We start from the raw sequence: 27,956 nt of genomic DNA, 5'->3' as shown, positions 1-27,956 counted from the left end.
CATGTTAAATTAAGTGAATATTTAATTAGTTAATCTATAATCTAGGGTCCTTCATAGTTATTTTTTTATTCATTTTTTTTACTTCAGATGCCTCTCCTGGTGCAGCCCTCATCTGTGTTATTTTGGATTGGGGCCAGCACTGAGAGTTCACTGGGTTGTGGCCTTCTTTGCTGGAGATTTAGAAAATGACTATTTGATTTCGTAAGTTGGTGATGATGTGTAGGCTTCTAAAACCTGGATAAGGAGCGAGGAAAGGAAGCAAGGTAAGGTCTGAGGAATAAGGGTTTTCTTTGGTTTGTGTTGGACAGAATGGAGCGGACACCAAACTGAGGAGAAACTAGGTATACAGACCGTGAATGCGATAAGAAGACGACAACAAGACACTGCAAAGGATGTTTATAAAGATTTAGGATGGATTTTCACGGGAACTTCTAAAGAGCATCTAAAGGTGAGTCATTATTTATTTAGAAAGCACACTCAGCGGGATTTAGAGATTATTTCACAATTTCTCTCCCCTATTTATTTTTCTTTTAAGACTCACAAGCTTTGTAAACTGCTGACTCTCAAATGTGTTAATCCAATGAAGCAGAACCAGACCACTAATATATTAGTCCTTGAGGAGAAATTCTTGACAATTGTCCTCTGAAAATCTAATCTAAATTGTGTTTGTTTTGGGGAAGAAATGAAAAGGGTTAATCTTGATACAATTTAATCTCTGCACTTTAATCCCAACAGTAGTTATTGTTCTTTTTATGGGAAAGAATTGAAAGAAAGAAATGAGCTTTATAATTGTTTGAGAACTGAGCAAAGTTAAATCCAGGATTACACTCAAACTCTGCTATAATTGTGTGTATTTTATGACGCATTTGCGCAGTAAGTACTTAAATCTGGCTGTTTTCTGAGACAGTTTCTGCACTGTCTTGACTCAAGTGAACCATGCAATTTAGCTGATTTTCACATTAACGGGAGAGGAATAATAAAATAAAGTCTAAACAAGGACTAAACCAGGGCAAGATCTGGATTAAATCAGTTCGACAGTGGGCAGCGGGGAATTCCAAAAGACAATCAGAGCTTTCATAACATCACAATAATCAAACATGAGTCATAAACAATATCTCTATACATGAACAAACACACATCGAGATCTGGGCCAGACTCCTCGTTATAGGACTATTTATCTGGACCCTTTTCCAGATCTGGCCTGGTATCGTCTCTGTGTCTCAATTGTAGAGATGCGCCTTTCCAGCTTTTTCAGTTCCGATAGTGAGACTGAAAACAAGTCTCAACAAGTATTTCCTCAGAACAAAACTAAAATAAGACAAAACTGATCCTAATGTGTCATGTGGCTGTTCTTTATCTCTCAAGAAATTACAGAACAGCTTTAAATAAATAAAAGTTCAAACATTATGAGTCTTATTACGTCAATTTTTCCAACTAGGATATTGTCTGAATCGATATTTGGGAGCCGATATCTGATTCTGCTCATTTTTATATGGTGATACAACACATCTCTATAAATTATTAATTACTGCTGAATCACTATTATTACTATGTTTCCTTGTTGCTGCTGAAAAATGTATTTCCTTTAGGATAAATTAAAAAGTATCTATCCATCTACTCAATTGTTCTATCATCTTCCAGTCCATGGTTCGTGATCTGTCTTTGATCCTAGTTCTGTTCTAGAGCTGGTTCTGTGGTTATTCCTGGTTTTGTCCAAAGTCCTGGTTCTGTCCTTAGGATTTCCTGGGTCAGAAGTCTAAATGAGGATTTAAATGAGATTTCTGACCCTGAGCCAGATTCTCACAGCGTTCCACAATAAGACTGACGAGAGCATTCACAAATGGGACAGGTTCCTTTCACAAACAGGCCAGGACCCTTTCACTGTGAGCTCCAAACATCTGATCCCATTCAGAGACCAGTCACCCCCAGTTAAACCCCATTCACACACATTCAAACTCCCACAACACCAGTTAAACACATTCACTCTGTGCTAATCCAGGGCAGGAGGCCACACACAGACACACACAAGCACTAGGATCGGGACTAAACCAGGGCTGAACCGGAACTAACTCAGGACTAAATCAGGTAAAAACCAAGTTCAAACCAGGACTAAACCAGACCTAAACCAGGATTAATGTAGAACCAACCCAGGACTAACCTGAGATAAACCCAAAACTCATCCAGAGCTAAAGCATAACGAAATCAGAACTTAACCAGATCTAAATCAGGACTGAAGCAGATATAAGATAGAACTGAACCAGAACTAACCCAGAAGTGAATCAGGACTAAAACAGATCTAAACCAGAACTAACCCAGAACTAAACCAGAACTAAATCAGAAATAAACCAAAACTAAATCAGAATTTAACCAGATCTAAACCAGAACTAAACTAGAACTAAACCAGATCTAAACCAGGACTAAACCAGATCTAATCCAGAATTTAACCAGAACTATCCCAGGACTAACCCAGAATTGAATCAGGACTAAACCAAATCTAAACCAGAACTAAACCAGGACTAACCCAGAACTAAACCAGAACCAAATCAGAATTTAACCAGATCTAAACCAGAACTAAACTAGAACTAAACCAGATCTAAACCAGGACTAAACCAGATCTAAACCAGAACTAACCCAGTATTAAACCAGAACTAAATCAGCTCTAAAACAGATCTAACCCAGGACTAACCCAGGATTAAACCAGCATTAACCCAGAACTAAACCAGAACCAAATCAGAATTTAACCAGATCTAAACCAGAACTAAACTAGAACTAAACCAGATCTAAACCAGAACTAACCCAGTACTAAACCAGAACTAAATCAGAACAAAATCAGCTCTAAACCAGATCTAACCCAGGACTAACCAGATCGAAACCAGACCTAAACCAGGGGGCCAAACCCAGTCTAAACGATGACTAAATCAAATGTGAATGAGGTTTTCCAGGACTAAACCAATTCTAAACCAGGATGTTTACACCCAAGATAAACTGAACCAGGGAGTTTTAATGAATCACTGTTTCACTGTTTTATAAATGTGCATAGTGTTCGAGCTTCAGCATTTACAGAGTTAACTAAGTAAATATCAGCCCAGTGGCAGCAAGACAGAGACAAGGCAGAGGCTGTAAACACAGAGATGCTGAGCTGCTGTTGTCATGGTGACCAGTATCTTCACCACAGCAACCACATCCAGCTCCAAGACACAGGAAGATGAAACCGGGACTGGTCCAGGCTTAAAACAAGACTAAACCAGGACTTAAATCAGGACTAAAGCATAACTGAACCGTGTCTTAACAAAACCAGAACCAAACCAGTATTAACCAGGTCTAAAATCTTTAAAATGTCCTTTGAAAATGACTGATAATGCATGTTGATGATTGTAGAAGAAAGATAATAATACAGTATTTTGTTGTAACCAGGCAAAATTACTCATGATTCATATTAATCCACTTGATTAAAAAAATCAATACCTAGATATTAATCAGAATGTAAACTAATATCAAAACCTATTCTACAAGTATCAATACTGAACAAAAAATGACCGTTTTAGAATGGTCTTGGTCCAGGCAAAAATATCAAAATATCATATCGTTTAATTTGATGATACAGTATCGATATAGTGGGCTGGTGTATCGATATATCGCCAAGAGTATTTTTTGGTGTATTTTACTAAATTATTTTGTTACAGTGTTAAAGTTTTGTTGCTTGTTTAGAGGAAGGAAACTTGTTTATCCAACACATTTGACATTTTCACTGTTTTGATGATTAAAATGTTTGTGTTTCATATTCGCTTTGCACAAGAAGTGGTTTAACAAAGCCATGATTTAGCCTTTATTTTTTATTAAACTCTATCACATTGATTTGAAATATATGTTGTATTGAATCGTATCGACTCGAAAGCTCACTGTATCGAGATATGTATCGTATCGTGGCCTATGTATCGAGGTATGTACCGTATCGGCAATTTCTTAATGATACCCACTCCTACAGTCAATATTAGAACAAGTTTAAGACCACATAGTAATATTAAAGGTGTACTGCGTAACATTTCTAGTGGAGAGTCTGCCACCTGCTTGTTTACATGGAAATACTAACTAGAATATTCCACAGTATAGAGTAAACTTATCTGTACGAGGGAGACAAGCAGGTTACAGCACTACACTACATTACAATTCAGATCTGTGGAGAGTCGCCCCTATTCATAGAAGGAATTATTGTATTTTTGAGCAATAGAAACAACTGTAATGAATAAATACTAGATGGATATGTTTAATGTCTTTGTCTGCACTTGTAAATAGTTCATATAGTTTTCCTCTTCCCACTCCTTTTTGGGAAAATTTTTCATTTTTATAAATTTTTTGTTGTTGTTATTTCTGCTGAGTTCCAGTGTAAAAGAATGCGCATTTCTTACTTGCCCAAAATAAATACATAAATCAATCAAATCAAAAATCAAATAAATTAAATGTCATACCATGGAACATTCCAGGCAAAGCAATAACATCTCCAGGGAGACAAGACGGTAGGGGAAACTCCACCCGAAAAGTTGCCAAGTGCTCATTTAAAGAAACTGCTATTATTGTGTTTACTTTTCTTTATTTTTTCCATTGTGGTATCAGAATCGGTGCTGAGTATTGAAACTTTTCCTTTGCACTGACACTTCTCGCTCTCACACCTCCACAGTTATCAAACACAGATAAATCACATGTCTCTGTTTGAATCTGACACTTCCTGTGTGACCTCTGAACTCTTGCCTCGACCTCTGTCCCGCCAGCCTCTCATGAATATTAATGAACGACCTCGAACGTGACAGATTGTGACAGGTGTCTTTGCCACAGAAAGCTGCTGGCAAGAAATATTAAAGACGACATTATGAGGAAGTTTGCTTTTTAACATGTTTCTTTCATTTGGAAATACAAAAGAAGTCCATAGATTCTTTTATTTATAGATTTACTGTCTTTATTTGAGATAGACTTGTATATCAGCCTTTTTTAGTAGGCCTGTCACCATAAATACTATATTGACTTTCTTTTTACTAGTGGGAATATTTGGTTATTTTTTTAGCAATATGATAAAATTTGAGCTGTGGAAGATCAAATTATGACCTAAAACTAGACAATTTAATGACTAAAAGTGTTGCATTGTGCTATTTAGTTATTGCAGTTAATGTTTTTGAACAATATAGTACATTTAGAGTACTTTCTTGTGAGTAATTCAGCTATATATCACACTTCAGAATTTGTTACTGTGACAGGCCTACTTTTTAACATATTGGCAAGAGGTGGGGACTTGCAAGTCATGACTTGAACTCGAACCAGACTTGAGTCACTATTTTTAGGACTTGAGACTTGACTTGATAAAATGGATTAAGACTTGGGCTTGAAGGTCAGTGACTTGGGACTTGACTCGAACTTGAGGGCTGTGACTTGAGAAGACTTGAGAAGCACTTTTAAATCTGAATTCTTTCTATTCTGACTGTAATAATTCACACTAAGATCTTGTGAAGACATTTAAAAAGGAAAAAATAACATTTCTCCAACTCTTATATTCTCTATAAATACTCATATATAAATATTCCATAACTTTTTAAGTATAATTTATCTCAAAATTCTTATAAATTGCAACAATCTAAGCTGTATTTGGTATTTTGTTTTGAAGACTTGAAATGACTTGAAGCTCAAAGCAGATAACTTGGATTGACTTGGATTTATGAGCCAGTGACTTGAGACTTGACTTGAACTTGCTCGTATTTAACTTGGGACTTGACTCGGACTTGAGGTCAAAGAGTTGAGACTTACTTGAGACTTGCAAAACCACGACTTGGTCCCACCTCTGGTATTGGCAATCGACCTTAAATCTTCAGCACAAGCCTGTGTTTTGTTTTGGGTGACCAGCAGCCTAAAAATACCCATAAAGCTTTATTTAAACACTTTGCAAATAGATAATTACTGAAAATGTGACTACACAGCTCTCATATGGAGCTGTGAGGAAAAAAAGTGCTGTGGGTGAGTTTTTAGTAACTTTAAATTACATTATAATCAAAATCAAAACAGGTAATATTGCTCCAAAAATATTGTCAATGCTGCATCACCCATGAAAAATTTATTCATCTCTCAACTTAATTCTAGTCTTGGTTTTATAAATGCATTGTTTCCCAGTTCTTTTTCTGCATGAATTGTTGTTTTTGCGTGAACCTTTGCATGACTTGTTTCCATTTGAAATTATTAACTGCTGGAAACTTTGAGAAGATGAGTTTGTGATGGTGTTCAGAGGAAGTGGGTTTTGCAGGTCTTCTTCCTGATTTTTGGCAGGAAATAGCTTTGAGTATTCAGTGTAAAAATGTGAAACTCTATTGACGGAGAGTGCGGTTAGAAAGAGCACATCTGTCAAGAAAACAAAATTTGAAGTGTGATATGTAGCTGAAGTAAATATAGGTGATAAACAATAATATTGAAACTAAAAATAAAACAGAATAATCCAGAAAAAAATTCTAAATGTGCAATATTGTTCAAAAGCATGAGCTGCAAAAAATAAATAGTAGAATGCAGAGATGGAACTAAGTCATTATTTTGCAAGTCTCAAGTAAGTCTCAAGTCTTTGATCTCAAGTCCGAGTCAAGTCCCAAGTCAAATACAGGCAAGTCCAAGTTGAGTCTCGAGTCACTGGCCCATAAATTCAAGTCAAGTCCAAGTCGTCTGCTTTGAGCTTCAAGTCATTTTAAGTCTTTAAACCAAAGTACCAAATATAGATTAGATTTTTGCAATTTATATAATTTTTATCTAAATTTTACTTAAAAAGTCATGGTATATGAGTATTTATATAAGAGTTGTAGAAATGCTAATTTTTCCTTTTTAAATGTCTTGACAAGAGTTTGAATCATTACGGTCAGAAGAGAAAGAGTTAAGATTTAAGAGTGCTTAATAACAGTTATTTTGTTAACCAGTCTAAGCATCAAGTCTGCTCAAGACACAGGGCTCAAGTCTGAGTCAAGTCCAAAGTCATTGACCTTCAAGTCCAAGTCTGGTCCCAGGTCTTTTTTTTATCCATTTTATCAAGTCAAGCCTCAAGTCCTAAAAATAGTGACTCAAATCTGACTCGAGTCCATCTCACAGCTTGCAAGTCCCCAACTCTCAGAATGCAACACTTAAGCAATTAAACTGTATAGTTTTAGTTCATAATTCATCATTTTATAGCTCAAATCTTCTCAAAATATTGACCCACAAAAATTATTCTTCCATCTTTCATATATTGAACAATAAATTGATCAGGTATTTATAGTGACAGGTCTTACAAAGAGTTTGGTCTAGATTATATTACTGAAAACTATTTAATGTCTAATATTATATTTAGACCAAAATAGAAGCCAGTGTCTTCAGGGCAGATCAGATTAACTGCAGCCTGACGTCATTTTCAAATCTCTACAGACAAAGATTCAGAGATTTAAAGTTTAGTTTAGTTTAGTTTATTTAGTTTATTTAATGAGTCAGGGACAGTGCACAATATACTTTAACCTTAACATCCTTAACATAAAAGATGCATTGTACCAGGTTGTAGCACTAATGCAAATTTCCACCCGTAGTTCCTGGAAAGGCTGACAATGTTATAGTTCATAAAATTACATACAAAATGTCTTTACAATGACCAGACCATCATAAAAAGACCATCATAAAAATTCCGTATCATCATTCACACCCAGTTCTCATAGCACCTTAAAATAAAAAAAGGCTAATCTAATTAAAAACTACTCTCACCTTTATGCTTCAGTGTTGATTTCAGGACTGTGGGTGGCATAAGTTAGAGCAAAAGACACTCCCCCTAATGGGTTAAAATTCTTGAATTCTTGTCTTTACATCATAAATGAATAGGTTGCAGTAGCTCTGTCAAGGCTAAATGATCTACTGTCCTCAAAAAACATTTGCATAAGTCAAGAATGGCTCATTTACATTGCATATTTTTATGACGATCTCAGAGTAAACACTGTATAAAGGAACTCTCTCATTGGCACTCATAAGATGAACAATGCTAGAAAAAACATAAAGCACGTTGGTTTGAGTTGGCATGGTCCATGTGTGGGGGTTTTCTTCAGTATTTTTAAAGCATAGATTGTATATATTGTATAAATGGACATATCTAACTCACTATCCGCTGCGCTGCAAATAGGAAGTGAGCATGGGGGCACCTCCGGCTCCATGAACCCTGGTTCCAGTTGACTTTACACTGAAAAATTGTCACACTTCTCTCTGTAACTGCTGCAGCGAGCTTCATCATTTCCATCTTAAAACATTTGTATTAACCATGGATCTATAATAAAAACCGGATAAGACATTCCCTCTCTTTCCCGGCTCGAGACCGACTAGTGGCCGCTCCAGGTACTGCAGCTCCCGGGAGCTTGGGCCCAGAAAGAATTCTAACATAGAAGCACAATTAATTTTTGGGGAATTCAAACTGCCCGTGTTTGGCTGACAGGGCATCAACAACTTTCACAAAGGTTGGATTTTTTAGGGATTCTTTTCTATTTTCACAACATAAACTTAAAAAAAAAATTTTAATCCTCAAAGCACCTAAAATTTTGCTTTGTAAGAGTTAGCCTCATCCCACTCTGAGGCCACACTAGCGTCGCACCAGTCTCTTTCACTTTATAAAGAAGTTTAAATGTTTAACTCTGGACAGATACATGAAATATGATACTTAGTTTGTGCTGTAGTACTTTGTTGTACTGTTACTGATTTGTTTGTTTCCTCTTGCTGTATGTATGAAGATGAACTGGTATCAAGATGTTGCTCTGACAAAGGAATAAAGGCATAATAAGCTTAAGCTTCAGCCTGCACCTTTTCGGTCTGTCTATGTTAAATATGACTGTCTGTGAATTAATGTCAAAATATGCCTGTGACCGAAATAAATAAATCAATCAAAAAAAGCTCTGATCTTGCAGCTGTCACTCTGATTGGTCCAAACGCTCCACGCTGTGCACATTACAGATGTCACACAGGTGGGAGGCACTTGCCTGTACTGAGGAAGTAAATGCAAAAGTGAACCTTTTTTTTTTTTTTGGGCCCATGCACCATTGAGCACAGGCCACTGAAAACAATACTGCGCCATCTTTGATTAATCCTCCAGATTTTATTATAGTTCATTGGTATTAAGCCACTGTACATCCTGGTGTTTTTATTTCACTATTTTGTGCATGAATAAATTGCTATTCATAATGTGGACCTGGCACCACATTTGGTCCTATAACTGAAGCCCCGTGAGTATCATTTGACTGAAGCTGAACGATATACTCACACACACTCCCTTAGTCCATGTTGTATAGTTGATGTTATTCTATATTATGTGCTGATACTGGTCAGTAGGGGGCAGTGTTTCAGTTTACGCTTTACAGGAGCCTGAATGATTTGTATAATGTATTAAATGTTTGTTGCAGATTGTGACTTGACTTTGGTTCTCGGGGTGACCTAAAGGGGAGGGGTCAGTGATCATGGCCCGGCTCCTCCTCTTTCTGTCCGTCTCCGCGGCAACGCTGATCCACTTCCTGTTGCTGGTTTCCATGACAGCCGGTCTGAAGCCACGCCTCCACAGAGACCGGCGAAACATCAGGCCCAACATTATCCTGGTTCTGACCGACGACCAAGACCTCGAGCTTGGTCTGTGTCTTTATTTAACTATTAAATTAAAACACCGTCTAATACAAGAGATTTTTTTTTTAAACTTTATTTTTTATTGATTTTTAGAAACAAACAAAAAGTATACAAAAGTCAAAAGTCTGAAGTTACAGGTTCTTATTCATACATGCTGTTTGTTACACTTTAAAGCAGGCCTGTCGACAGAAATTTGGGGGCCCAGCATAAGAAATCTCACATGGGCCCCTCTCTAACTAATTAATCAGATGAGGGTTCAATTCTGGGCCCCTAAGACTCTGGGGCCCGGGACAACCCCTTTGTCTCCCCTTTCAACTCCCTTGACTTAAAGTACTATTTTAGTTTACATGTCTTTTAAGAATGCATTCCACTTTTCCCATTGCTTCTCATATTTATACTCACAATTTTTACACATTTAAATGATTATACATGATTCTTTATTGAAATACTCTTCTTAGATGCAGCTAGAATTAATTTTTGTCAGATACTTGTCATCATTCCTTATTACACATAATATATTTCCCAGCTGCATCACCAATAAAAGAGATTTTTTTCTGTTTTTGTATCCAGGTTCCATGCAGGTGATGAATAAAACTCGTAGAATCATGGAGGAGGGCGGGACTTCCTTCACAAACGCTTTCGTAACCACGCCCATGTGCTGTCCGTCAAGGTCCAGCATGCTAACCGGGAAGTAAGGACCAGTATAATTATTATGATTTATGACTAGGTTAGGTTTTTTCCAGGTTAGGCCAGTTTATTTGCCATTTATAGTTTAAAACCACACTGGAAAATCATGTGCAAAAAGCTCAAAGTGCACCATGAGACATTAAAAACCACAATCATTACAGTAAACATAATGACACTGTGAAATAAAAAAGTTACAAAGAATAAGACTAATTTGGAAGTCTCATTTAGGGCTGTAGCAAAAGTACCAGATATTAATCAATACTGATGCTAGTATCAAATCTAAATATCCATTTGAATAAAAAAAAAACACAGATACAAAAATTAACCTTTACTTAATAGTTTTACAATGGTTTTCTTCTTTTATATCAGCACTCGACACATGGTAATACTTTAATACTACAATTATTTAGTAGGGATGTCAAAATAATGTAAATATTGTGATATTGTATCGTCAAAAGTCTCACAATAATATCGTAGGCCGTCACAATATATCGAATCTCAATTCATTGTTTTGGTGCAGCTAAAACAGCTAAAAAAATACATAGACCATGATCCTTAGCTCTGTTTCAGTCCAATCCACATGCTGAAATAACTTATGAAGCACTTTTAAATCATAATTATTTGGTTTGTGATGAGAGAAAAAAGTAGCATAAATATCGTACCGTGAGAAGCATATCGTGAGAATTTTGTATTGAGAGATTTGGATATCATTACATCCCTGTTATTTAGTGTTGAAAATTCCATTCTATTGTCAAAAATATGTTTATTATTATGATATTGTCTGTGAAAAGTGCTATATAAATAAAGACTTACTTACTTATTGTGCTGGGGGTGTTCTACATGCATTTCTATTGGTGGAATGTTCAGCAGTAAACATGGTGACACAATGCACACATTAGCAAACAAAGACAAAACAAAATAAATAAACAAAATGGATTTAAATTACTAATTTTCAAGACAAGAGCCTGTGATCAATACAAGCGTTCACATTCCTGTTTAGGTGTTTGATGTTTTAAAAGAGCAGAGCTGTAAAGTATCAATACATTGTTATGATATTTGATATAGTATTGTACCTCTTCTTTAGTATCAAAATTGAGTTTGAGTTTGATCGTGACAGCAGTAGACGCATTTAAACCTCGTTCAAATCTGTCCAAACTTTCCACTGACTCACTTTCTTCTGCTTCTGTCTTTGCTCAGATACGTTCACAATCACAACACCTACACAAACAATGAGAACTGCTCCTCTCCCTCCTGGCAGCGGCAGCACGAGCCAAAGACCTTTGCCGTACACCTCAACAACACCGGATACAGGACAGGTACTTTTATGTGGAGGCTGATGAAGCAGAACAGAGAGATTGTACTTTCCTGTAGGGTTGGGCGAAAAACCTATCAACATCATAAGTTTGAACATTTGGATCACAATTTTCAATTTAATTTTGTTTTAGATAGAAACAAGTAACATTGCTTACTAGGGCTGAACGATTTTAAGAGAAAACTTTTTCTGGCAGACATTGTGATTTTGATTTCATCCATGATTTTTAAAAAAATCAAGTTTCAGTCCACATGAACATTTGCAAACATCACAGTTACACTGACATCTTACCAGAGTCCTGCACCGGATGCAACTTTACTGTCAAAAATCTGTCATCACTTCACAGGCATTATTTATTGAGCAGAAGAAACATTGATCGAGATGCCGGATTTTTGCACCGCATACAAACTGAACCAGAACTGAACCATTACTAAACCAGGACAAAACCAGATCTAAACCAGGACTAAACCAGGACTAAACCAGAACTGAACCAGAACTGAACCAGGACTGAACCAGAACTGAACCAGAACTGAACCAAGGCTAAACCAGGACTGAACCAAGACTGAACCAAGACTGAACCAGGTCTAAACCAGGTCTAAACCAGGACTAAACCAGAACTGAACCAGAACTGAACCAGAACTTAACCAGGACTGAACCTGGACTGAACCACTTCTAAACCAGTAATCATTAATCATTAGTGTTTTATATTAAAAGTATCATCATTGTTATTACTATTACTAATCTACATAAATAAACTCAACTTTACAACTTATAAACTATAACCCCTACAGAGCCACATCAGCCTGTTTGACATTATAATATGTTTAATGCAGCTTTGACACATTTGTTTACATTTTACAGAAACAAAACTTAAAACCACATGGCTCCTTTGTTTAAGTGCTGAAAAAACAGCTTACTCCTTGTGCACTGATGCGGACTAAAGGACAAGACTCAGTGGAATTTTGGTGTTCTTTCTGTGACAGAGGGATGTTGATGATGCATACATGTGTGAAATAGTTGACGAAACAAAACCTGGGTCAGTTAGGAGTTCTGCGAAAAAAACACGGCTTTGACGCTCCCAAAATCGTGTTGTTGGAGATTGCGATTTTAGGTCCAAAACAATAGATCATTCAGCCCTATTGCTTACTATGTTAGGTTTCTGAAAATAAATAATACAGACTTTTGACATTATTTAAACCACATGCTTTCAATTTTCAGACAGGGATTGGTTGTTAAAAAGATCTAAAAATATCATTGACGATTACAAATGTGAGCCTTACTTTCACATATATTTGGAGTTCATACTTTTTAGCTTTGGTTTGTTTATTTTCAGCATATTTCGGTAAATACCTGAATGAGTATAATGGCTCATACATCCCTCGTGGTTGGAGACACTGGGTTGGTCTTGTGAAGAACAGTCGCTTCTATAACTACACCCTAAATGTCAATGGAGCCCGGAGAGAGCACAGGGACCGCTACCCACAGGTCAGTACCAGACCCACTTTATCCCCGTGGCTTCTCATTTTTAGAGGTTGTGGGTTGGATTTCTGATCTTACTGATGTTCTGTAGGATTACCTGACAGATGTGATCACCTTGGAAGCACAGAGGTTTTTCCGGGCCTCGAAGCGGATCTACCCTCACCGACCGGTTCTGATGGTTCTGAGCCACGCCGCGCCCCACGGACCCGAAGATTCTGCTCCCCAGTTTAGTACCCTCTTTCCCAACGCCTCCCAGCACATGTGAGTCTGAATTAGGACTACAAAAGAAAACTGAAAACAAGGACTGAAATGGGTCTAAAGCAGGGTTTAAGCAGGACTAAAGCAGGAATAACGAGGTCTTAACAAGGTCTCAACTTGTTGTAATGGCAACCAAACCAGGCCTTTTTTATATTTAGAAAATACATGTTGTCTTTTTTCACACAGAAACTTTGTATTTTCTTCAAATATGACAAGTTGTTAAAAGCTAAATCACTTATTTACCTGGCATGTTTTGGTGGCAGCACTTCGGCCTTCGTTAGAGGTGCTCTGACCACTGTCTGAACATTATCTGACCACTGTAAAAGGGAAAACCATGGCATGGATTGGGACAGGGCCAAAATAGTATAAGAACAGAGGAGCACAAATACAAAAAACAGATATGAGAGGCTATTGAAGTCAGGAAGTGGGCAGCACGGACCATCAGCAGAGACGAGGGGGCGTTTACTCCTGCTCACACATGGGACTCACCAGACACCACCACGCGACAGAAGCGTAGTCCGTCTGACGGATTTGACCTGATCTGTCAAACTGACCATGCCTGGGCACAACAGCTGATAAGAGTCACTTCTGACAAAGGCAGAAGTGCTACTGCCGAGTGTTTAACAGCTACATTAGTCTTTTTAGAAGAAAACACAAAAGTTTCCAGGAGGTTTTTTTTGCTACTTACCATGGTCTCATTTGCAAAATCACCACATTAAACTGGGACTAAACTTTAAGTAAAACCTGACCAAACCAAATCTTCATTAGGACTCACACTGTACCAAAAGCAAAAAGCTAAGACGTACCCTCAAACTCACAGTTGGTCCATCTACTTCAAACAAAACAACAACCTCTGAACTCTACAGACCTTTAACTTTGTCTGTTTTTCCTAACAGAACACCGAGCTATAACTTCGCCCCAAACCCGGACAAACACTGGATCATGAGGTACACCGGAGCCATGAAGCCCATCCACATGGAGTTCACTAACGTCCTCCAGAGGAAACGCCTGCAGACACTTCAATCGGTGGACCAAAGCATGGAGCAGGTCAGGAGACAGACGAGTGTTAGGCCTGTCAACAATAGGAGATTTTGACGCATGATGTATTCTGTATCTAGAGAGAAATATTGAGAAAATAAAATTGAAACTACTTTATGCCACTGACACATAGCAGGACAATCCCAGTAAACCTATTTTTAAACATACGGTATCATTTAAGGTGCTCTGTGTAACATTTCTAGTGGAGATTCAGCTACCAGCTTGTCTCCATGGAAATGTTATTGCTCTGTCTAGAATGTTCCACAGTAAAGATTGTATGTATCTATCACGATAGAGACAAGCAGGTTAAGCTTCTCCCAACTTTTGCAAGGAAATTGTTCACATGATAAATACTGAAGCTCCAGTTTTCATATATTGAACAATAGTTAATTTAGTAGTTATTGTAAATATCGTTCCTCTGGATTACAGTATTGTGTTCTCACTGATCTCTCTCACAGTTGTATGAGATGCTGGTGGACACTGGAGAGCTTGATAACACTTATATAATCTATACATCAGACCACGGGTACCACATCGGACAGTTTGGACTCGTGAAAGGTCAGTGGGTTTAGAACATCTTAACCTCGTTGTTTTTCAGAACTGCTCCTGTCTGGTCCTCTGGTTTTGCTCCTATCTGCTCCTGTCTGCTCCTGTCTGCTCCTCTGGCTCTGCTCCTGTCTGCTCCTGCCTGCCCTTCTGGCTCTGCCCTTCTGGCTCTGCCCTTCTGGCTCTGCCCTTCTGGCTCTGCCCTTCTGGCTCTGCCCCTGTCCCCTTCTCCAGCTCTGTAGTTTTAGTGTTAGCAGTTTTTTTTTTTCTGATGAAACAGTTCTGCTCTGTTTCACAGGATTAAAGTCTTGGAGCAGAGGTTAATCCTGATATAAATAACTCAGAAAAATGAGATGGAACATTTGAAGCACAGAAAAAAAAAAAGGATAACGCTGCACTACATTCATAGTGACGCTGTATTTGTACTGTTTACTCACTGTTATCTTTTTCAGCATAGTTGTACTTAATAGTAAAGGTAAAAATACAGATTGGGTTTGTGGTTCATTTAGGTACCGATACTCTTCTTGGTCAGATCAGGCTCTCTGCCCCTGATTGGTTTAAAACCAGAGACTTCAAAACTTAAACCAAAAAAGTGAAGTTAACAGAATTTAACAGAGATTGATTGATTATATTCCCACTGTTTTTGTTTGTAGGTAAATCGATGCCGTATGAGTTTGACATCAGAGTTCCCTTTTTCATCAGAGGGCCCAACATACAACAGGGACACAGGTGAGGCCGGGTTTAGTCCTGAATAAGAGTTAAGCCCTGGTTTAGTCTGGATGTAGTCCTAATTTAAGGTTAAGTTCTAGTTTATGTGTTTTATTGTTTATGTTGATATGTCTATGCTTTGTATTTAGCTGCAGAACAAAGAGGATTAGTGTTGGTTCACTGGTTCCACATTTATACAATTATTAATGTCAACTGGAGGATTTAAAGAGACAGGATCAGGCCAAAGTAGAATAGAGTTAAAGGTGCACTGTGTAACTTTTCAGGATGGGGGTTTGCCACCATGGAGATGCTTTTGCTTTGCCTGTGATGCAAAAAACATGAAAAAAATAAAACATGCTCTCTGACATGTGAGTGGGGTCTCCTCTTTACAAATCTCGCTTGCAAATCTCTTTCTCGTTTCTATGGATATGGATATGTTTAATGCCATACTTTGGAACATTGCAGGCAAAGCAATAACATCTCCATGAATCAGGTTACAGACCCTCCTCCAGGAAATTTACACAGTGCACCTTCAAATGATGATGAATAATAATTATGTAAAAGCTACAGAGTTTCCATGATATGTTTTGTTTGACTAGCATTCCAGAGATTGTCCTAAACATTGACTTGGCTCCCACCATCCTGGACATAGCTGGACTGGACCCTCCATCGGACATGGACGGGAAGTCTGTGCTGGGGCTGCTGGACATAGGCTCCCCAGGGAACAGGTAACTCAATGGTCTTCACAGATACACGAGGGAACAGGCTCGATTTAGTTAATTTACCATTTGTACTGTAAAATAACATTGGAAAACCTGGTCACTTACCAGCAGAGCAAAGTAAGCTTTCTTGTATATTTTCTGTGTACTCAGAACATCATACTCATAGACTTTCATACATGTACATATGACACACTAATAAAAGATGCGAGTAGTACCGTGTCTGATTTCTCAGTTACAGAGATGAGCAGCTTTGTGTACCTGTAAATGTCTGTTTCTGTGTGTCCCAGGTTTCATTTGAACAAGAAATCTGTGAACTGGAGAGACTCATTCTTAGTGGAGAGAGGGTAAGAGCTGAACCAGGACTGATTCTGTTTTTCCCCATGTAATTCAAATATGACATTTTCATTTTTCAACATTTTTCAATGTATTAAAAATGAACAGAACAAAATAACAAAAGCCATGAGCTGCAATATCAACGAATTACCACATTAACACTCATTTGGATATTTTAACATCTTTAGACAAACACTCCCACTGCTCATTAACTCATATGCATCTTTGTTTTTTACTGATTTGTGTCCACATTGCACTATTCTCTGATCTCTGTTATAATTTTGCTTCCTCATCAAAACATACCTGGAGTTGTGTTTTAGTTCTTCTCTCAAATGGGAAACACAAATGGGAAAAGGGCATTTGAGCTTTGTAGATATAGACAGACTATAATAATAAAGGATTACTCAAACATGTGTGAATGAAACAAAACACAACTCCAGGTTTGTTTTTGAGGGGTAACAACTTTATAACATGACTTAAAGTTCAGAGTAAATTTTGTGTAATATAGGACCTTTTAAGCAATATTCTTACAGCACCTCATTATTTTATGCAATAGTAATAAATTATATTACTACAAAATCCTAATTAGAGTCTCTGTCTCTGGTGCTCACTGTATCTAACCCATAGGCCGGGGTGTCCAACCTTTTTCCTCTGGTGAGCTACTTTTTCCACACAAAAATGCCAGAGAGCTACTCATTTTAGTGCTTGCAAGAAATTTAGTACATTTAAGCCCCTCAGCAAGCCTTAGATAGAGTACAGTTAGACATCTATTAACCACAAACCATTATGCATTTATTTAGTTAGTTAGGCATCAAGATTATACATTTACAGTTGCAATTAATGCAATTTTACTTATTCAGCACAGTACATGTAATTCAGAAATCCCATGGTGAGCTACTTGGAAGGGGGTGGAGAGCTACAGGTTGGAGACCCCTGCCATAGACTGTATAATAAACTTGATATATACACATATATACAGTCTATGGTCTAACTCTTATGACGTTTTAGTAAACTCATTGGTTGTTTTCTCGTCTCTGTTGTTCAGGAAGTTGCTCCCTGGTTTATTGAATGACAAACAGGAGAAGTCTGAGGAAAACTCTCTGCCCAAACAGCAGCGAATGAGAGAGCTATGTGATCGTCAGGAGCTGCACCTGCCCTGCTCCTCCTCTGGACAGGTGAGTCTATGTACATCTGTGGCTGACAGGTGAATCTTTGGTACCACACCACAATAAAAAAAAGTGTATTACATCACATAACATTAAGTGTATTTATTGTGTAAACTTAACGGTCTTGTTTATTTGTACTTGAAGAGTATTTACTTTGTAATCCCTGGACAGATGTTAAAGGACATACCAGTTTAGGTACATGTAGGATATATTTATGTTACTGAAAGATTTACCGTGATCTAATTCTGAGATCTCCAGGGATAAGATAAACTAAAACAAGTTAAACTAAAACAACTGGACTTACAGCGCTGATGAAAGTATCTGGTTGGTAGCAAAACGTCAGCTTCAAAAAGATAAGTAAGTCTAGTTGTTTTAGTCTAACTCGATAAGACATTGATCCAGTTTGGTATGTCTATGCCAGTTTTTATGTTAATACAGTAAACTCTCTACTCAGATAAGATCATGTCTTAGAAATCAGATCCGGCTCCATCTGAATGCAGGAATGGAACATTATGGAAGTGTATAAAGGATCTAAGCATGGATATTATGGCAGAGATTAACCCCTTATAGATTTGTTACACTGTATGTGAGAAACAACTCCTCATTAATTTCAGATACATGTACCTCTGCAAGGTGTTAATATGTTTGTTTTCAGTTCTGTGAGATTTACAGGTTAAGTTGTAAACAGCTTTTGACTCAATAAAAATGTTATGAACAGAGATTACTGCTAGACAAGTCTTAGAGAGTATAGGTACATTCCACATACAAAAATTATAGCCCTACACCTTTGCCTATAAATTGCAAACAGTCCTAGTTTCATTGAGAGACAGGAAATGTTTTATTCTGATCTGTTTTGCAGAAGTGGCAGTGTGTGGAGGACCCTAATGGGAAGTTGCGCTTGTTTAAGTGTAAAACTGAAGGAGGCGGCGCAAAGGACATTTTCTCCAAGAACCGTCCAATCAGCATCAAGGCCCAGCGTTACAACCTTGATGAGGACTGCAGCTGTGACCTCCGACCCTTGCCTTTTGCAAAATCCAAGATGAAAAAGTCATTCAACAAACCCTTCTTTAAAAAGAGTAAGATTTGACCATTCTGACCATATTCACTCTAACTATTTCACTAAAGGGCCCATGTGATGCCATTTTCTGATGTTATACTGTTGTTTACTCATCAAAACTATGCCATGAGTTGTGTTTTGTTTCATTCACATAAAAAGCCTTCTCTCAAATGGAAAATACTCCACCTTAGTGATGTCATGGGGTAAATCTAGACACACTTTGCTGTGCTTTGCTTTTAAATTACATGCACCTTCAACAGAATCATTTTTAATAACTTCAGGTTTGGAATTGCCCATCTCTACTAAAAAAAGAGCTTTGGAAATGTTAGAATAATAATAAAAGGTTACTCAAACATGTGTGAATGAAACAATACTCCAGGTATGTTTTTGATGAGATAATAACATTATAACACGGCTTAAAACTCAATTTTGCATCATACAAAACCTTTAAGATTTTTAGACTTTATCTTTATCGATCTCTCCATATCTTTATTCCTTTTTGTGTTGTGAACAGAGCTGAAGTCCCTTAAAAGTTTCTCCAGAATCCGCTTCAGCCGCTCGATCAGCAACTCTCTACCTGACGACGGTCTCCACGGTGACCACATCTTTCCCCAGGGCGATGGTCTCCGTGGTAACAGCAGCTGGGGGGCGTCAATGGGTGAGGGGGCATGGACCGAATCAGACAGAGAGGACGAGATAAGCGGATCTGGCCCGCCTCCTGAGGATGCTGTGAAGGTTACGCAAAGGTGAGGTCTCTTCAGGACTAGACCAGGACTAGACCAGGACTAGACCAGGACTAGACCAGGACTAAATCATGACAATGACAATTATACATAGATATAATTAAATGTGCACTATGTATTTTCACTTCATCATTTTAATAATTTAAAACCTGGAATTGCCAGTCTCTACTGAACTACAGGTCAAAGGTAGCTGTTAACTTGAAAACTACCACTTCATGACATCACAAGGTGGAACAGAGTGTTTTGAGCTTTTGAGATGTAGACAGAGTCCTGCAGACCAGGATTACTCAAACATGTGTGAATGAAATAAAACACAACACTGGGTATGTTTTTGAGGAGGTAACAACTACAGGTCTGCACGGGACAGAATGTTCAGTCCTGCTCCCACCCGCACCCGCATTGTGCAGTCCCACTCCCTCCCGTGCCCTCAAAGAATTGTAATTTTCAGTCCCGCTCCCACCCGCATCTGTGATATTTTTTCCCGCTCCCACTCGCAAATTCCGCAGGATGGGGACGTTCACTTTCTTAAGGTCTATTAAACACAGAGAAGCAGAATGGAATTGTCTAAAATGTGCATTAGATTAGACCACATCTGCATGTTTAGGCTGTTTATTAATACCAAGTCAAATATCCAGCACAAATTATGTATGATAGGCATACATTCATTATTTGTATATTTTACTTTATACTCATATTTAGTTTGCGGGACTGCAGTTTATCATCCCACCTGTGCAGTCCCGCTCCCACCTGCGCTCGCAATGAGCTTTCAAAATGTGTCCTGCCTTGGGTCCCGTGCGACGTAAAACAGTGCGCCATATTGCAAGGCTCTAGTAACATTATAAAATGACTTCAAAATTATGAAAATCCATATCGTGTAATATCTGACCTTTAATGCCATAAAGTGACAAATTGAATAACATCAGTAACATCTCTATGGACACAAGCAGCTAGCGGACCCTCCAAAAAAAAACCATTGTGCACCTTTAAATAGACCATGGCATTGGGTGGTGTGAGAGAATACAGAGGAGAGGGTGTCACTTGTGAATGGAGCCTTGATCTCACTTGTTTCTCTCAGGTGTGTGATTCTGTCCAACTCCTCTGTGAGCTGTGACTCCAGACTCTACAGGAACCTGCAGGAGTGGAAGGACCACAAACTCACCGTGGACCACCAGGTAACCTGACGAAATCACCTCAAAAACTCTCATCCCAACCTTTCATTTCGTTATAGAATACAGATTTTTTGACATTAGTAATTAGCAGGTTTATGTGCATCTTGTTTCAGATTGAGACTCTTCAGACCAAGATCAAGAACCTGCGAGAGGTCAGAGGTCACCTGAAGAAGGCCCGTCCCGTCAAGTGTGACTGCAAACGGCACCTGTCAATCAAACAACTGTGAGTTCACTTCTTCACCACTATAATGATAACTGTTCATTTTTTACTCCGATTAACAATGAACATGTTTCAGGTCTAAGTTGAAACTGAAGAAAAAGTTGAAGAATAAGCTTCACCCTTTCAGGTCTGAATTTTGGATTTAAAATTGTGCATTCCTTATTTTTTGCTTAATCATTTAGTTTTTACATTTTATTTCTAACTGTGTTGGAAGGAAGGAAACATGATTAATACGAAAACAGAAAGGGGAACTTCCTTTTTCCAGTAAAGTGATCCTAAAACTATAGTTGAGATCATTTAGATAAAGGAAACTTCTGTTAAAAATAATAAATAAATAAACTTTAACTATTCCTTTCCACAGAAGGGGTGTGTCTAAAGGAAAGTGGGCGTGGCTCGAGAAGGAGCAGAGACGAAGGAAGAAACTTAGGAAAATGATCAAACGAATCAAAAACAATGACACGTGTTCAATGCCCGGACTCACCTGTTTTACCCACGACAATGAGCACTGGGCCACGCCTCCCAGCTGGACACGTATGTAGTACAAATACTGCAATTTATTTATATATATAAGACAAGACACTACAAGACAATACTATATACACATGTACGCAGCAAACTCATCCCAACTAAAATGCTGTAAAATAAGTATAAATCGAAACATTTACTGTGAAAAAAACACACATACTCACACAAACTTTTCTGGTGGAGAGTCTGCTACCTACTTGTCTCCATGGAAATGATATTGCTTTTCATGTTTCAGTGTTTCATGATATGCCATTAAACATATCAAGTGAAACAGAAAACGCACACCAAAGTTCAAAGTTCTAGAGCTGCAAATGCAAGGAACAGCAAAATAAAAGTGAAAAATTGCAAAGCACACTCAGATGGCCGATGTATAAAAGCTTTTTTTTTCATTTTAAAATAAAATATACTGTGGTCTGAAGCAAGAAAAATATCTGACGAAGCCTTTTTTTTACCAAAATGCTTAAAAATTTTAAAAAAGCTTTTGGACATCGTGTAGTGCTGTAACCTGCTCCCTCACGATAGACAGGTTTAATCTATACTGTGGAATATTCTAGACAAAGCAAAAACATTTCCATGGAGACAAGCAGGCGGCGGACCCTCCACTAGAAATGTTACACAGTGGACCTTTAAATAAGCATATAAAATGTTTCCTTTTTCCAGTGGGTCCGTTCTGTGCCTGCACCAGTGCAAACAACAACACGTACTGGTGTCTTCGAACCATCAACCAAACTCACAACTTCCTCTTCTGTGAATTTGCCACTGGCTTTTTGGAGTACTTCGATCTCACTACTGACCCCTACCAGGTACTTGTGCATTACTTTAGTTTAACCCACATCTGACAAGTTGGACTCATTTTGCTAAAACACTGTTAAGATCAATATATTTAAGCTTTCTGAAAAAAAAATATTCACACTTGTTTTCCCACTTTGGCCATTTTTTAGGTTAAAATGTTACTTTTTCATTTGTAAATGTTGACATCACACAAGGGATTTCCACAAAAACTGTAATGGACACATAAATTATTATCAGACAACAGAAATATAAGAAAACACCTTTATTTTGTTTAAATAATGTTTAAAGTATCAGAAAAATTTGTTTGTTGCCTGTAAATTGTGCAGAACTTTCAGACAGAATTTTCCCCAGTGTGAGTCATCAGCATGTTTTAGAACTCTATATTTCCTGTAATTTTCAACAATTTTTCTTTTGCAAATTGCTTCTTGATTTGTGCAAAACTACAATTTACATTAAAAAAATCTGTCATATGCACTTTAAGGTTCAGTCACTAACCTGATTTTGTTCCTCTGCTTTTGTATTTGCTTTAATCTCAGGGACAAAAGATAAACTCCCTTGTAGTGGATTTCTTAACTTTACATTTTTTGTTGTCTTTGTTGTAGTTGATAAACTCGGTGTCATCTCTGGACAGAAGTGTTTTAAACCAGCTCCACGTTCAGCTGATGGAGCTGCGAGCGTGTAAAGGACACAAACAATGCAACCCCAAAGTAGACAAGCAAGGTACAGTTTAATATCTATTTGTCTATGTATCTATATAAAACATCTGTAAAAAAAAAAAATCATTATATTATATTTATTATATTATCATATGTAATTTTCATTGAGCCCATAATAAAATCTCTACATAACTCTAGAAAATTATATACATCTAATTAGGTTCATAAGGTAACTAAAATATATCAGTATCAGCTCTAAAAGTAATGTGCGCATAGATGGAAATAAGGTGATGTGTTTTAGCGTTTTAATGGTATTGTTTACTAGTATGTTTCTTTTCTATCCTTGATGCATGAACAGTTTATTAATAAAAATGAGCTTTTCTTATTAACCAGTTGGTGTTTGTTTTCAGTAGAGAGGCGGGACAACAGTGGCTCACACTTGTACAGGTACAGCTCGGACAGATCTGTGGAGAGGCCCAAGAAATGGTCCAAAGTCCGGAGACCTTCATACAAACCTCTGTGAGAAAATGGCCCTTTCAAATCACCCCAAACACTGCACATTACATTATGCTAATACAAGAAGGCACAAGGCATAAGTTCTTACTGTTAAGAACTACTTTTAAAGCGCCCTTATTACATTATATTCTGATCAATGTTATAATGTTGTTTCCTCGTCAAAAACAGACCTGGAGCTGTGTTTGTTTCATTTATACATGTTTAACTCACAAACCCTGCAGATTTACACTTGAATTCTTCTCTCAAACTGAAAACATCTTGTGATGTGATGTGATAATACAGGACTCCACACATCTTCACTAGAATCATTTGGATAATTTCAGCCTCGGACTTGCCAGTCTCTCCTGAGCTAAAGGTAAAAGGTAGTGGTTAAATTGAAAACTACTGCAGTATGACATCACAAGGTGGAGCAGAGTGTTTTTCATTTGGGTGAAGAACTCAGACTTAGTATGCAGGGTTTGTGTGTTAAACATGTGTGTATGAAACAAAACACAACTGGAGGTATGAGTAGAAAAAAGGACAGCAGAGGCACTCTGTTATTTGAGGTGTATTTATTAGTTGTCACGTCAACACATTTCGACTACTTAGTCTTCATCAGGGCTGATGGAGTGAGCAGCAGGTGTGATCATTCATAGGGGTCGTGACCCCAGACACATGATAATGAAAAACAAAATATCCAAAAACACTATATACGTGTTGAATCCAAGTATATTGTCAGCATACCATTCATAACACAACAGATAAAAACACTGTCCTGTATAGGCTGGAATATAGTCAATGATACATACTGTATATCCCTTAGGTTGCACAGCACACTTCAAAAATTGTTTAAAACAACAAAAAACAAAACAATTCTATGTATCGTTGACTATACTCCAGCCTATACAGGACAGTGTTTTTATCTGTTGTGTTATGAATGGTATGCTGACAATATACTTGGATTCAACACGTATATAGTGTTTTTGGACATTTTGTTTTTCATTATCATTGTCTGGGGTCACGACCCCTATAAATGATCACACCTGCTGCTCACTCCATCAGCCCTGATGAAGACTAAGTAGTCGAAACACGTTGACGTGACAACTAATAAATACACTGCAAAACAGAGTGCCTCTGCCGTCCTTTTTTCTACTTAACAAGAATTCAAGCCCTCTGGTCTGATGAGCACCTGCATGTGTAAGTTTTGATCCAGTGCAGCACTCCAGTATCGTTATTTTTACAACTCGAGGTATGTTTGTGATAAGGAAACAACATTACAACATGACTAACTCAATTTTGTGTAATATAAGGCCTTTAAATATATCAGTAAATAAAATACAGTAAATGTATCATAAGTGTATCATAAAAAACACTCTTAGTTTGCATACACATCTTTTGGATCAGATTTTCCCCAAACTACATCATCTACAGCTCCATACATTGTAAGAGGAGAACAAAGGTCACTACTGTTTTATGTTTTCTTCAGGAACCCGATCTGGGACGGCTGGAAAGGCTGAGGCTGCCCCATGTGCCCCCAACATCGCCCCCTCCTGGACCTTCAGCAAATCTCCTCCTCTGTTTCCGAGGAGCCCATGTTTGTAATCCTTCAACAGGTTTTGTACAGATCTTTTCTAAAAACATTTTCTACAGAACTTCACTGCTGCACCTCTGGGACCAGAAGGAACTTTCAGAAAACAAACCAAACAGCAAAGAGCATAATATATTACAATGAATTTCTGTATGGATATTTTGTGTATATCTTTTCTGTTTTATTGAAGTTTACTACTAATCATTATATACCATTGTTATATTTCTTGAAAAAAGCCCATCCAAATGTTGTGAGAAATGTACTGTATTTAATGTTCTGAAATGCACTGGTGAAACGGTACTGAACAAAGTGGAAGGTTAGAAAGAGTTTACGAGATGTTGGCACTAGATACCTTTTCTTTTTTGTAAATTAATTGTTTAGCTAAATACGATCAAAATTATTATACTTATTCTTCAAAATGTCATCTGATTTCTGCTTTGATATTTTAGGAGGTGAAACAAAATATTATAATTACAATTTTATTAACATTAATTTGAGAAACTACAGGAAATGTAGTGTTAATGATTATTCTGAATATGATACTATGTAAAACTGTATTTTTTTTTCCTTTGCAGAAATTTGACGATAGATTTTAAATTATACTTTGCCAACCAGTAGGCGTGCAATAGGGGAAGCGTTTTAGAAATCCAACTTGCAAAATATAATCTGCATTTACTTAAAGTTGCATCGTGTACTTTTCTGGTGGAGGGTCCGTCAAATGCTTTACTACGTGGAGATGTTATTGCTTTGTCTGGAATGATTCACAGTGTGGCATTAAACCTTTATCTTCATGGAGACCATACCAGAGCAAGTTACAGGTCAGATCTGTGGAGAGGCAACCCCACTCACAGTCAGAATTCCTGTTTTTTTCCTTGACGTAGTAGTTCTATTTTGTGTTTCCTACTCACAAGGCGAAGGATGATAGCAGGTTTTGTTTTGTCCTTCCGCGGAAGAGTGTGGCACGCAGAGATGTTGTTCGCGTCCAGGTGAATATTCCTCTCTTTCAGAAACTGCATGACTTGCCCCTCCAAAATTAGCAAATTGCCAGTTTCCGCATCCTCCCCAACATTTCTGCCGACCACTGCAGTTCTGGCGTAGGAGCGAGGTGTTGTGATGTTCAGACCAGTGATAATAACATCTTTCTTTCTCGTGTACTGTTCCAAATCATCAATCCTCTTTTCAAGCTCCATGATCGTTTTGTCCTTTTCTCTAATGGATTCTTTCAACTGCTTTATCTCTTTTACGAGGTCTGTTAGTTTGGTCAGCTGTTGGGTCATCGCGTTTAATCTCCTCAGTGTCCATCTCCATCTGCGCGTTTCTCTTCGAGGGCATCGCCAACAGTGCTTTGTCCAAAAGTTCGTTTTTCTGGTTTATTTTAGTAAGATTTGTGAGTTTTGTAATTAGATTGCACAGGGTGCAGCACATTAAAGGTGTTTAATGTCACACTGTGGCAACTTCCAGGCAGAGCAATGACATCTCCATAGAAACAAGCAGGTGATGGACCCCCAACCGAGAAGTTACATAGTGCAGCTTTAAACAAAACATCTGTTATTATTCATATGGAAAAATCCCATTCTAAACCTGTCACTGTACACAATAATTTATGATTTTTTTGCACTTCTCTACACACATTTGTACATCAACTTAACATTTATATCTGGCTGAGGATCTGTTTTCTTTCTGGGCTTACTCAAGGTCATTTTGGATTTTGTACTGTTTTAGACCCAGCTTTTGTCAGTGACATAGTTAATTCATTAATTCATTCAAACAGCTATGTGTCTTGAATATTTCAGTTCAAAAGTCACTATCTTTTTAGCGCTGTGGAAGAGTTTTGGGAAGATTGTTTGAGAAAGGCCCTGACTGATATGCAAACGGACAGTGGTTGAATGTAAACTTTATTTTTGTGGTTATTATTTCTCAGTATTCCAGACTGAATGTGTCCAAATGAACTGTAACCAGGTCCCAGCACTTTCAACCAATCAGAACAGAGATCGATGGAGGATGGATGCCCATATATGGACACCTTAATGGACCAGTCACAACAGAGAATGGATCGACTGAGCAGCACAGACTATAGAGATGGACCAATGGGAGAACACAAGGTTTAAAGGTGCACTATGTACCTTTTCTGGTGGAGTGTCTGCCACCTGCTTGTCTCCATGGAGATGTTATAATTTTGTCTGGAATGTCCCATTATGGCATTAAAGTATCCATCTTGCATTTACTCAATAACATGGGTTGTTATTGACCTAAAAACTTGCATTCTTACTATGAGTATACTTGCCTCTCCACAGATCTGACATGTAACTTGGCCCTGCGATGTCCTATTCTGTCTCCACGGAGATAATAAATAACTGATGCAATATTGTGGAACATTCTAGACAACACCACCTTCATGGAGACAAGCAGATGATGGACCCTCCACCAGAAAAGTTACACAGTGCAGCTTTAAATGAACCATTCAGGACCTGTGAAACTAAGGACAGTGCAGTTATGTAACCTGTGGAAACTTGTGAATAAAGATTTGAGTTATTTGTGGACTGTTCTTCAATCTGTCTAGTAGCAAAACAGGTATTTAACAAAATTACTCTTGTGTTGTTGACATTTTAAAGGTCCTATATTACGCAAACTTGACTTTTGTGAGCTTTACGTCATGTTATAATGTTGTTTCCTCCTTGAAAACAGACCTGGAGTTGTGTTTTGTTTTATTCAGACATGTTTCAGTAACCCCTAGGAGTGTAGCAATATCCAAATCTCATGATACGATATTGTCACGGTATGAACCTCACGGGACGATATTTATTGCGATATTGTGGGAAAGCTCCCAATATG

General features: G+C 37.7%; 1 protein-coding gene across 2 annotated transcripts; it reads left to right on the top strand.

The window, feature by feature from the left end:
* Positions 1–308: 308 nt before the first annotated feature.
* On the top strand, positions 309–27,662 carry LOC110158106 (extracellular sulfatase Sulf-2-like). Of its 2 annotated transcripts, XM_055165778.1 has the most exons (22): positions 309–448; positions 9,417–9,636; positions 10,201–10,321; positions 11,515–11,633; positions 12,963–13,114; positions 13,200–13,369; positions 14,263–14,413; positions 14,863–14,962; positions 15,604–15,679; positions 16,258–16,386; positions 16,668–16,724; positions 17,759–17,888; positions 18,739–18,955; positions 19,451–19,682; positions 20,755–20,851; positions 20,962–21,071; positions 21,145–21,195; positions 21,430–21,599; positions 22,254–22,396; positions 22,988–23,105; positions 23,452–23,560; positions 25,023–27,662. In XM_055165778.1, exons 2-22 carry the CDS (start codon positions 9,471–9,473, stop codon positions 25,051–25,053), a joined length of 2,649 nt encoding a protein of 882 aa, XP_055021753.1. In that variant the 5' UTR covers positions 309–448; positions 9,417–9,470; the 3' UTR covers positions 25,054–27,662. The 2 variants fall into 2 exon arrangements, with proteins under 2 accessions (XP_055021753.1, XP_055021754.1); XM_055165779.1 differs by lacking the exons at positions 17,759–17,888; positions 18,739–18,955; positions 19,451–19,682; ... (6 more) ...; positions 23,452–23,560; positions 25,023–27,662 and having other exon boundaries at positions 16,668–16,728.
* The last annotated feature ends 294 nt before the right edge of the window (positions 27,663–27,956 follow it).

Source organism: Boleophthalmus pectinirostris, unplaced genomic scaffold (genome assembly GCF_026225935.1).
Source record: "Boleophthalmus pectinirostris isolate CB_2022bp ecotype Guang Dong unplaced genomic scaffold, ASM2622593v1 HiC_scaffold_8, whole genome shotgun sequence".
In the NCBI taxonomy this organism is placed as follows: Eukaryota; Metazoa; Chordata; class Actinopteri; order Gobiiformes; family Gobiidae; genus Boleophthalmus; species Boleophthalmus pectinirostris.
The sequence above is the reverse complement of the archived record's forward strand: the minus strand, read 5'-3'. Positions and strand labels throughout refer to the sequence as shown.